General features: G+C 35.3%; 1 protein-coding gene across 1 annotated transcript in view; it reads left to right on the top strand.

Moving 5' to 3' along the window:
* DPP10 (dipeptidyl peptidase like 10) overlaps window positions 1-12,494 on the top strand; it is a 502,021-nt gene that overhangs the window by 476,969 nt on the left and 12,558 nt on the right. The window contains exons 20-21 of the mRNA XM_030323703.1: window positions 6,677-6,871; window positions 7,536-7,590. Of these exons, the coding sequence (XP_030179563.1) occupies window positions 6,677-6,871; window positions 7,536-7,590 (250 nt within the window). The remainder of the gene's footprint in view (window positions 1-6,676; window positions 6,872-7,535; window positions 7,591-12,494) is intronic.

The raw sequence follows: 12,494 nt of genomic DNA, 5'->3' as shown, positions 1-12,494 counted from the left end.
GAGAGTAATACAATTTGAGTATTTGGTTGATAAGCCTAATTTTGTATGTATTCTCAACTAGGCTGTATCATTACTACCACCAGAAACACCGGCTTTGCCAGTGTAAGAAAGGGTCTAAGTAGAGGCCTAAATAACCTGGACCATATCATGGGGTGCCTGGGTGGCTCAGTTGGTTAAGCATCCAACTCAGGTCATGATCTTGTGGTTCGTGAGTTTGAGCTCCACATTGGGCTCTCTGCTGTCAGCATGACAGCAGAACTAGTTATGATATTCAGCCAAAATTGTATTATAAACAAACCACAGATCAGAAATTTACAGATATTAATAATACTCCTAATGGAAGAAGAGGGGCATGTGGACAAGAAACAGTTCTCTGACAGGCAAAAATAATAATTCTCATATGATATAGTAAATATACAACAAAACTCATTCTGCCATTCTGCATGTAGGACAATGCATCCATGAGAAGAAATCTAAGGATCATAAAATAAGAAATAGAAGGAATCGGCCAAGAGGCCTTTAGCCCACATACATATGTATGTATGTATGTATTGTTTCAAAGAGGTCAAACTTCGGGGCGCCTGGGTGGCTCAGTCGGTTGGGCATCCGACTTCGGCTCAGGTCATGATCTCGCGGCCCGTGAGTTCGAGCCCCGCTTCAGGCTCTGTGCTGACAGCTCAGAGCCTAGAGCCTGTTTCAAATTCTGTGTCTCCCTCTCTCTCTGACTTTCCCCCGTTCATGCTCTGTCTCTCTCTGTCTCAAAAATGAATAAACGTTAAAAAAAAATTTCAAAGAGGTCAAACTTCACATATGTTACAACTAAATCATCCCTAACTATAAACTTCTATTTAGTAAAATTCATATTAAGGCAAAGAAAATATTGTTTAAGGCTAATGTCCTGTAAAACTCACCAATTATGAAATGAAGGATCTCCTAAAGACAAAATCAGAAGGGTTGACAATTGATTTTCCTTAAAAATTTAGTGTGGCGATGGCTCTTTGTGGCATCAGTTTTATTTTTGTTTTCCCTAAGCTCACCTTCCATTGTATTCTTTTCCCTTCCTTTCACACGTTTTAAGTCTATCCTATCTAAAATAAAATTGCAACACTTAGTTGTCAATGATTCTACCTTTCATCTACTTTTCATGCAGCTGAAATCTATCTATTCTAGGTCCAGAAAGAGGAAAGAACCGAGGTGACTAAGCAATTCTGTGTCTCCTCCTTTCACATCCCATGGACAGATACACAGCTATCAGTATAGCAGCTTTAAAATTCTGCCATGTAGGAAAACAAATTCTGTCATGCAATAGATCAATCAAGTAAAGAGTACTCATTAGAAAATATTTTCTTTGGGCACCTGAGTGGCACATTCAGTTGGGCATCCAACTTGATTTCGGTTCAGGTCATGAACCTAGGGTCATGGGATCGAGCCCCATGTCTGGCTCTGTGCTGAGTGTGGAGACTGCTTAAGATTGTCCCTCTCCCTCTCCCCTTCCCCACCTTAAAAAAATATATTTCCCTTCCATTTATTATAACCTTAGTTTTACTGTTAGGGAAAGGCTTTTAAAAATGTACTGTATGTAATCTTAACTATTTACAACATAGTATTTGACAAACAAGAACAATAAAAATAAAACCAGCATATAATTACTCAGGGAAACTCAGCACTTCCTAACAAAGTCAGGACCAAAATCTGTGCTTTCTGAACATAAATTCAAGCTCCGTACATGAATTTAAGTAGCACTTTGTGAACTTGACCAAACATTGCAGTCTGAACAATTTGATTGTTCTTCACACTTTAATTCAGGTTTGGTATAGGTATTCTGTTAGGTCATAAAGACTGTTTTGTCATTTTAAAGGTCTGTTAAATATCATGTATAAAACTCATCTTCCTTTCTGTATTTTACTATATGCCTATATCTTGAACTCTTCATCCATTCAGGCACGTGTAGTGTTGGAAGTATTGAAATAAATGAGGAGCCTGTCTCCCAAGAACTTAACCTCTAAGAAAAGCTTAGTATTAATTTTATTTTTCTACCTGTGTTAGGAAATAAATGTTGTGATCTTTCCACTGCTTAAAACAGATGTAATTGTTCTTTTACCACAGTTTTGAACAAAATTGTATGTCCCCACTCTCAGCCTTGAAAGGCCCTCCTTTCTATGAGTCCCCAGAGTTTTCAGAGACAGAGAGTAAAACAAAATAGTGCAGGAAGATGACCTGAACCTAATACAATACCATATGTTAACTATACTAGAATTAAGATTTTTAAAAATTATATATAAACACTTAGATCTTAAAAAAATTTACAAAGATGAAGATGACACTCAGAGAAAGACAAAAGGGAACAAAATAAACTGGAGCTCACCAATTCTACATGATGAAATAAATGAGTCGTGGCCCCCTCTTATTGGTGGGTGATTTGGAGTACTTCTTTGTGGTCATTCTCACTGCCACGTGTCTTACTATTTCTATCTCACTGAATAAGCAGTATTTTTTGCCTTCATTTGCAGAAAAATAATCTAGTATTTCTTGCTCAATACTTTGTGAAGAATCTCCACCCCGTTCCTGCAATTGTCTGGCTTTTTCCTTATAAGGACAATGCTTAGCATAATTCATGTTCTTTGATAACTCATCTTGAAATAGATATGCTTGTAACATACACCAAAAAAGAACAAACAATAAACCCAACTAGATGGAGAAATGTGTTAAGATCTTTGGTAATGTATTGATATCATTTTGTATTCTAACACTGAAAACTGTAAAGACAATGTTGAAGTTAAACATGGCAATTAAGAGAAAATACCAAAGGAGTGGAATTGTATTTTTTCATTGGGTATTGCAAACTTTAAGGGATTAAAGGTTTTTGTTTATAAAAATCTACAAACATTTATTAATCATTAAGTTTGAAAAATGTGCCTTATTTTAAACTGTATCAAGATAATTTGCCTGCCATAAAATGTCTATGATTAACATTTTGTCTACACTTACATTAGCTTTGAACTCAACTCATTAAACTGCTGTGAACAATTCAATGGGGTTCATATATAAATTGGAAAACTATTATCTTACATATCAACAAAACATTTTACAGTGTGATCTCACTCCAAAGGGTCTGTTCAGTACAGTTTTATATTTTCTTAGAAGTCTTTAGGTATCATTGGTCCATCTGACATAATACGTCATATGACATGACACATTACCTTTATCCACAGATACTGCCCAGTTTGATTTCTGCACAACTGGCCCAAAGCCTTTATATATATACATTTTTTTTTTTTGGTTTTTTAACTGCAAGGAAATATGCTCAATATAAGCAAAACTGCTCACAAACAGAAAAGCAACAGGTTTCTACTGCGTGATAAATCTAAACACTGTTTTACATTTCTTACTATATTTGGTAAAATATTTCAAATACATTATGCCATTTAATGCACAGAAACTCTTTGAGACAAGGAAGCCAGTATTTTGCCACTATTAAAGACAAGGACACAAAGAGTCTTTGAGCCTTAGCGTCTTGCCTATCAACATTCAGAGTAAAGTATGACCATCTGGTCATATTTTTACTAAGTTTAAAAATTGAAGTTAAGGGGCACCTGGGTGGCTCAGTCGGTTAAGCGTCCGACTTCGGCTCAGGTCATGATCTCGCGGCCTGTGAGTTCGGGCCCCGCGTTGGGCTCTGTGCTGACAGCTCAGAGCCTGGAGCCTGTTTCAGATTCTGTGTCTCCCTCTCTCTCTGGCCCTCCCCCGTTCATGCTCTCTCTCTGTCTCAAAAATAAATAAACGTTAAAAAAAATAAAAAAAAAATTGAAGTTAATCATTGAAGTGAATCATGTTTTGCTTTCCAATATTTGCAATAAATCCCCAAGCTTCAAAATATAGTCCCTTTATTTAAACTAAAGGCTTTTCATTTTTTTAAATTTTCTTTTTTTGTGTAAATGTTCTCCATTTTATTTTTTTTTAATTTTTTTTAAATATATGAAATTTATTGTCAAATTGGTTTCCATACAACACCCAGTGCTCATCCCAACAGGTGCCCTCCTCAATACCCATCACCCACCCTCCCCCTCCCTCCCACCCCCCATCAGCCCTCATAAACTAAAGGCTTTTTAAAAGTCCTTCCATTTTAAACTTTACATGAGTATACTTTCCCTGAAAAAATCTAGGTGAACAGCCTTTTCTGTGTTCAGGTACCACAGACTGTGCTAGGCATAATGATTCATGGTACTTCTCAATGGATAGACAAGTTATATTAGTATCACCTGGGAATCTGGAAAAAATAGCAATTCTGCACTTTGTTCTGAACTAGGCAATTAGAACTCTAGCAATTAGAACAAGCACGTGGGTATGTGTAGTAAAAATTCCTAATAAACTGATCAAGAGCTAATGCTGTAAAAACTAAATTAAATTAAAAATAAAATCACAAGAAGAGTTAAAGATTGAAGACACCATGGAAAGACCAAACAGATCTAGATTTGGCTCACAGGATCACCATTAATTATGTGACTTGGGGGGAATGGTGGGAGATCATGATTAAACACTTTCATGGCACAGTTTATTTACAGTATAGGAGAAATAATGCAGGAAATAAGCCATGCAAAAGACAACTTCATCCCCAGAAAGGTTAAATAAATTCTGGTAGTGTATAGTAAGTAAAATAATGGATCTCAAGTACTTAAACCACAAAAGACATTTTTATTACTTTAATAGGGCTGGGTATGCTAAACAAGAAAAATTTATTTTATCACAGTTCTGGACAATATAAGTCTAAAGTCAAGGTGTCAGAAGATTTTATTCCTTTTGAGACCTCTCTCCTTGGCTTGCAGTTGGTTTCCCTCTTGTGTCTCTTCACAGAGTCTTTCTTCTGCCTGGTTCATGTCCCTAGGGTCTCTGTTGTGTACTAGTTTTCTCTTATAAGGATACTAGCCAGATGGATTAATGTCCTCATTTCAACTGAATCACCACTAGAAAGGCACTATCTCCAAATACAGTTACATTCTGAGACAGTAGGTGTTAGAGATTCAACATGTAGATTTTCGGAGACAAAATTTAGCCTATAAAAGCATTTAGTAAATTTTAATTGTCCTAGTTTTTTTTTCCTATTTCCTACCTCCTCCTTTACCTAACTCACTGATCTCACATGGCCCATGTATCTGTTCAGTTCTATTTGCTGCCCGGAAGTTATTTTCCTTAGCAAATTTGATAACCTAGAAGCTTGTTGATGGGGGTTAATTTATGTATTGGTATATACTGGTGCTTCTAAGCAACATATTTATATAAACAAGAAGTCAAGAGATTGGTATCCTTACAAGAGTGAATAGGGTAAAGATTTCTGGTACACAGTTCAACTAAAATTGGAGATGTTCTCAGAAAATTAGATGTTGATGCTCTTTAAATCTATCACATGGACAAATGAACGTTTGAACTATAACTATGTTTGGACCTAGATTATCTGTGATTTTATGAGATTCTGCTTTTTTTCCCTTTTCTATATTCTAGAAAGTAAAATAATAAGTACCACTGTAATTGGACATTTTAAAGTTGTACCACTTTTTCCTGCCAGAGACAATGTTCATGCTTTATAACTTGTGTGTTCTTCTTTACTTCTAGTTTTCAAATTTTTCAAACATCTGTGTCTCTCTTTTCTAGTTAACTTTAGTGATGTAAAACCATATTTCCTCAATGTATGCTTAATTTCTCCTTAGTGAGAATTCTACCACAAAAACAAATTCAGGGTATATTAATGTAGTATTTCTATTTGAGTCAGAAAGTCTTTAGGATTGTTCACTTATTGTGTCAAGAAACAAAATTCAACTGAGTAGTTTAAAGATCTAGTTGGCTTTATTCAGGATTCCTGATTTGGGTAGCATCCCATCTAGCAAATAGAATCCCCAAGGCCTGTACAAAATGGAAGGATTTTATAGGCCGAAATGGGGTGGGACAAGAAGGGTTTTAGCAAAAGAACACAAAAGATTGTTTCAGCCCAGGTCACCTTCCATTAAGGGGAAGATGGGGGCTATGGGAGGGGTCTTAACATGTAGATTACTTCATAGTACTGAACAGGACATTCCTGATTTTCATTGGTTTAAAATTCCAGTTCTGGGAGAGGCTAGAAGTGCAATTAGGTTAGGCTTTATTAAGTTTTGGAATTTAATATAAGTGACTTCATTTCGGGTCTGTTGTCTTTTTAATGCTTGTTAAACTATTATTAAGTCTCCATAACTGGTTCTGCTAACAGATCCTTTAGCCTTTGTACACCATCTCTAAAACATTTATAAAACACACTATCTGGAAGAAATCCAATAAAGTAGGGCCCGCATGTCAACTTGATCATTGTTCTTTAGAGATGCTTATGGAAAGTTAATGTATTTTTCTTCCTTTCTCTCATTTGAAAAATGAGTTACAATAATCTTGTATGAACAGTTTTAAATCTTGTTTCATGTTTTCAGTGCATTAGAGAACTTTTCATTTGAAATTTTACAAAGGAAAATGGCATTATACTTTCAGGTTTCTTATCAAGGATTAACAGATACTTTCAGGCTTCTTATCAAGAATTAACAGAAATTTTAATAGGCAACCTGGGTCTTTTCCAAAATTTTGAAATAGTAAGTGCAAAAACTAAAATTTCTACCACATGGTCAATTGCTCTTGTTTTGGTCCAATGTGTTGGTATTTACAGGGATGAAGAACCAGGAGGCCAGCTGGTTACAGATAAGTTCCACATTGACTGGGATTCAGTACTTGTTGACACAGATAATGTTATCACGGCACGATTTGATGGCAGAGGAAGTGGATTCCAGGGCCTGAAAATTCTGCAGGAGATTCATCGAAGGTTAGGTTCAGTGGAAGTAAAGGACCAAATAGCAGCTGTGAAGTAAGTGGGTCCGCATTTTCCTACTGTTTTTCCTTTAATGACAGAAGCTAGGTATATGATACATTACCTCTGAATCATGTACTTTAGTACAGCAATCTGTACTTTAGTGAATAGACAATTTTCTAAGTTAGTCATATAGACTTGCATTCATTTCTTCAAGTACTTTTCACTCATCACAGGTAATAAAACAATTATCGAACTTCCGCCCCCTTGGAATTAAAATTCACTTTAGATTTATAAAAATTGGAGCAACCTTAATTAAACCACTCTAGTATTTATTTACAATAACCTACAAAGTCTGTTATTTCCCAGTTAACTATAATTCTTGAACTTTCACAGACACCATTCCCCCGCTGGCAGGAGTGACCTAGAAAACTAGTAGGTTCTTTAAACCAGTACACAGAAACTGGCTGGGATATTGTCAAAATGTAGATCTGTAGGCCTGAAATGGGGTCCCCAATTCGGCATTTGTATCTTCCTACCAGGTGATGCCCAAACAAGTGGGCCATCACTTAGAGTAGCAAGATAAAGCTCCAACCACTAAAGTATTTCTGGTTTGACTTCTGGGTTTTATGTGTACATTTGCATGTGTGTGGGTGCCAAAAATGAATTCCCATGTGTATTTAACTCAAGAAAATATAACGGTTTTTTTTCCTCATTGCAGATTTCTACTGAAACAGCCATACATTGATTCCAAAAGATTAAGCATTTTTGGAAAGGTAAATAGAAATGTTATGCATATGTATATAAGCACACAGATTTACATATGTGTATTATACATATATAGGTATGTAGATGTGTTTGTATGTGTGCATATATAATTTCCCCATTTTACTATAATCTCTCTGTACCATTCTTTAAAATGTAATATTATAATTAATACTATATACATTCAGTCATTTATTAATCCAGCAATTATCTATAATCCAATTGGTGCTGGTATTATAAGTAGAGCAGCAACTAAACAACAACAACAAAATCTGTTTTTGTAAAGCAGATCTTCTAGAAAGAAGAACTTGATAAACACATAAATGCAAAACATGGTTTCATATAGCATGAAGTCTTACAAGGAAACCAAAAAACAAAAAAAGTGGACACAAGTTAACTCTAGAAAGGGCTAATGTTCTTAGATTAAGGAGTCAAGTAAGGCCCCTTGGATTAAGTGATATTTAGGCTGATACCTGAATAACAAAAGGGAGCCAATTGTACCAATCTCTTGAGGCAGGGTGTTCTCTATAGAAGGATCAAGTACCACAGCCTTAGGGATGACTTACATGGCTCAGAAACTGAAAGAGGACCAATATTCATAATTAGGTCTTTGTGGTGTTTTCTGCGTGATATTTACTTCTCATTGCAGTAATTTTACGTCAGGTCCAATATCATTTTCACAGTGTGGATACAGACTCCACATAGATACTCACTGAGCACCTAGTTTATGCATATCACTAGGCTAGACACTATACAGGTACTAAAATGAAAGGAAGGAGGTCTAGTACTATTTTAGTTTGGAGACAAAGAAAATTATTGGTGTTCATGGATTTAAATATAAAACAAGTTTTACTATCCATAAGTGAACTCAGAGATACAGGACCAGAATAACCGACAGTTTCACTGGGCGTAAATTTTTGTGGTATTCACTGACAAATAGGTATATGGAAAGCTATTTAACAAATGAATAAATTGTAAATCAGCCCAAACCACCACCACTCTCCCCTGACTTCAGATACCTGCAGTGTACCATGTCTTTGCTTTATTGTATTCTTGCCCTTCACAATATTCAAGAGATTGACAGGGACAATGCTTCTCTGACACAAGTACAAATAAATAAATGAAAACCTACCCCTATACATTATTTAATATTGATTTTATTTTTGAGAGAGAGAGACAGAGCATGAGTGGGGGAGGGGCAGAGAGCGAGGGTGACACAGAATCTGAATCAGGCTCCACACTCCATGCTGTCAGCACAGAGGTCAATGCGGGGCTGGAAAAGCAAGAACCCGTGAATTCATTACCTCAGCCAAAGTTGGGTGCTTAACGAACTGAGTCACCCAGGCGACTCCCCCCTCATCATTACTAAGAAAGATATTAGCAAAATAATGGAAATGTCCAAGAAAGTGATCATTCCAAAGAAATGGAAACTCTCAACAAATTAACAAGCGCACAGTGAAGACTTATCACATGCGAGAGCATGGATGAACCTTGAGGACACTGTGCTCAGTGAAGTGAACCAGTCATAGAGTGACAAATACTGTGTGGTCCCACTTACATAAAATATCTAGAGTAGTCAATTTCATGAAGACAGAGAGCGGAATGGTGATTACCAAGGGCTAGGTGGAGGGGAAAAATAAAGTTTGTTGCTTAATAGGTAATGGGATCTCAGATTTGGAAAATGAAAAAGTTGTAGAGGTTTGTTTCACAATACAGACACTAGACAAGACACAATACACTACACACTACTGAACTGTGCACCTAAAAGTGGTTAAGTTGGTAATACTATATTAGGTGTTTGTTACCACATACACAGCGCATAAAATTGACAACATTTTACTCTTTAATGGTCCTAAGATATGTAATAATTTACAAAGGACTTATGGAAATTTAGATTCAAAAGGTTGTAAAATGCCTTATAGAAAAAGTCAAACATAAATTGGATAGTGAAAGTCATTCAGCAAGTAGAGGACAAGGAGAAGGCTCTCAGGTAAATGTTCAAAGAACATGAAATAAAATAATTGACTATAATTAAGGCTCATATAAAGGAATGAAAAGTGACAAAACCAAAAGGAAGTCTTGGCACAGACCTTAGAAAGTCCTTCATATTAACTAGAAAGCTGAGTGCTAGTCTATAAACAGGAAGAAATAAAGCTCTAGGCCTCAGATTTAGAAGTTTAAAATCCCATATTTATCATTTTATTAGGGGGCTGATGAACCTCAGGGTAACTGACAGTCTAAATCTATGAAAGACTGACATAGGATACAAACAAAGAAATATAATTAGATTTTAAATGGAAAAAAATGTTCCATTTCCAATTAACCAAATATGCCTATCTGTGACTGAATTATAATTTAGAAGGTGGCTTTCTGAGCATACAAAGGAACATTGTTAGCTTCAAGACTCTTAAGTCTTGTAATTTTTTTTTTCTTGGAATGTACTTGTTTTGTTTCCATATCAAATAAAACAATCCTAAACTCATAAAATTGGCTGGGGTCTAATCATCTTGGTTTTCTGGAATTAGATTGTAAACATATCTGGGGCTGTTTCTTTCTCTGTTGGAAAATTTTAATTAATATTTAAATTGATTTAATCAATACAAGACTATCAAGATTTTTCCATTTCTTCTGAAGTCAGTTTTAGTACTTTTAAAATAATTGTTTCCATTTCATATATGTTTAAAGACTATTTTTAAAGCATAGTATATACTGTCTTACTATACGTTTAATCATTTCACTGTGGTGATAAGGTCTCATTTGACTCCCAGTTTGGTTTATTAGTGCCTTTCTGCCTTTGCTTGTCTTAGGTTGCATACACACTCTCTCTTACTTGCTCTTTTCTCCCTGCTTGACTCCCTTCCATCCCCCATCCCACCTCCTTTTTTAATGAACCATATTTTGGCTTAGCTGTTCTCATCTTTGTATTCAATTTCCCTAATTTCTGCCCTTACCATCATTATTTTCTTTCTTCTACTTTTTAAATCTATTTTGTTCTTAAATTATTGAGTTGAATGTCTAGCTTATTAACTTTCAGCAGTCTTCCTTTCATTTGAGTCACAAAATCCCTTTGCATTAGTCCCTCAGGTTTTTCCCACCAGTGCCAATAGGTGGCTATCCCCAGAACCTAACCTAACCTTACATAATGTGTCATAATTTTAATGTTCATTCTATCAAGAAATTATATCTAAATGTTAATGGTAAGAAAACTTCTAGAAAAAAATTTCTCACTTATATGTTAAAAAAAAAAAGGAAAAGACTAACTATATGAATTGAAAATGGATGGCAAAATTCAAAACCTATAAACATGATACATAGAATGGATATTGCTATGATTACCAGGCTACATCAATGGGGAATAAAATTAATTCATTCCATAAACATTTATCAAATGTGTACTATGTGCCTAGTATGTCTGAATGTGCTGGACATACAGCAGTCACAAAAACAAACAAGCTTTCTTGAATTTCTAGTTCAGTGAGTAAAGATAAATAAAAGACAACTTACTTAGTACAATATATGAAATGTCAGTTAATGATAGGACAATTCAGAAAAATAAAGCAGAGAGGCAGATAGGTGGCCCAAGATAAAGATAAGGTAGCAATTTTCATTCATAAGACAGGAAAGATTTCACTAGGAAATCATGTTTGATCTAAGTCAGGGAAATTTGAGGACGCAAGAAACACAGATATCTAGGAACGAAAAAATATATATATAAAGAAAGAAAAAGAAAAGTATAAACACAGGAATATGGAAACTTGTTAAAACTTTACTTACGGAGGTAATTATTTAAAGCTATAAAATATTCTCCATTGGGATAGGTCTTGTTACTAACATGGAGTCACTTCTAAAAGGTTGAAGCTTTTAATATATAGAATATGAAGGAAACAATCAAGGCAGAATTGTAAGAATTGTGATAAAATTTGTGATCACATTAAACAAATTAAGATTTAATGCAAAATGAAACTGCAATAAACTGTTACTCCTAACGTGCAGTATTTTTATTTCAAATTAATTCATTGTGTACTATAAGTGATATGTGGTTTACAAAGAATCACGAATCTAAGGATAGGAAATATCTTTTTTGTTGTTAATTTTTTTATTCTTTATTTTTGAGAGAGCAGGGAGCAAGCACAAGTGGGGGAGGGGCAGAGAGCAAGAGAAAGAGAGAGAGAGAGAGAGAGAGAGAGAGACACACACACACACACACACACACACACACACACACACACACACACAGAATCCCAAGCAGGCTCCAGGCTCTGAGCTATCAGCACAGAGCCTGATGCAGGGCTCAAACCCAAGAGTCCTGAGATCATGACCTGGGCTGAAGTCAGATGCTTAACTGACTGAGCCATCCAGGCGCCCCAGGAAATATCTTTTTTTTAATTCTATCAGTATATCTTCTTGACTATTCATGAACTCTGTCAGGAATACTCAAAAAACTCAATGATTATCTTAAAACACAAGGCACATGAAAATGTTAGTCCTCAGTAAAATGGTATTACAGACTCCACTGCCTGCTCCTCTAAGTCCATCTACCTATTAGATTCAGTTTCTTCCACTATGGGTGTATCTTTTTTAAGATAAAAAAATCTCAGGAAACATTTCTATACTTTAAATGCACCGGACAACAACTTACAAAAGATAGATTCTAATGCTAAAATGCTTTGCAAATGGAAAGGACATAACAATGAATGGAAAAAATACGATCACTGAGAAACCAATGAAATGACAGACAGCACAATTGAACAGAACAGCCTAAGTATTAACTACTTTTGATCTATAGCAAATAAAAAACACCCCCTATTTGATTAAATCAATATGATGACCCACATTTTCTGGCATCTTCCTGATAGTTGTTCTGATAATTAAAGTTATAATACTGTATCCAGCTAGAACTTATATCTGATTTCCA

The sequence above is a fragment of the Lynx canadensis genome, chromosome C1, assembly GCF_007474595.2.
Source record: "Lynx canadensis isolate LIC74 chromosome C1, mLynCan4.pri.v2, whole genome shotgun sequence".
Taxonomy (NCBI): Eukaryota; Metazoa; Chordata; class Mammalia; order Carnivora; family Felidae; genus Lynx; species Lynx canadensis.
This window is presented reverse-complemented; position numbering and strand designations above follow the sequence as displayed.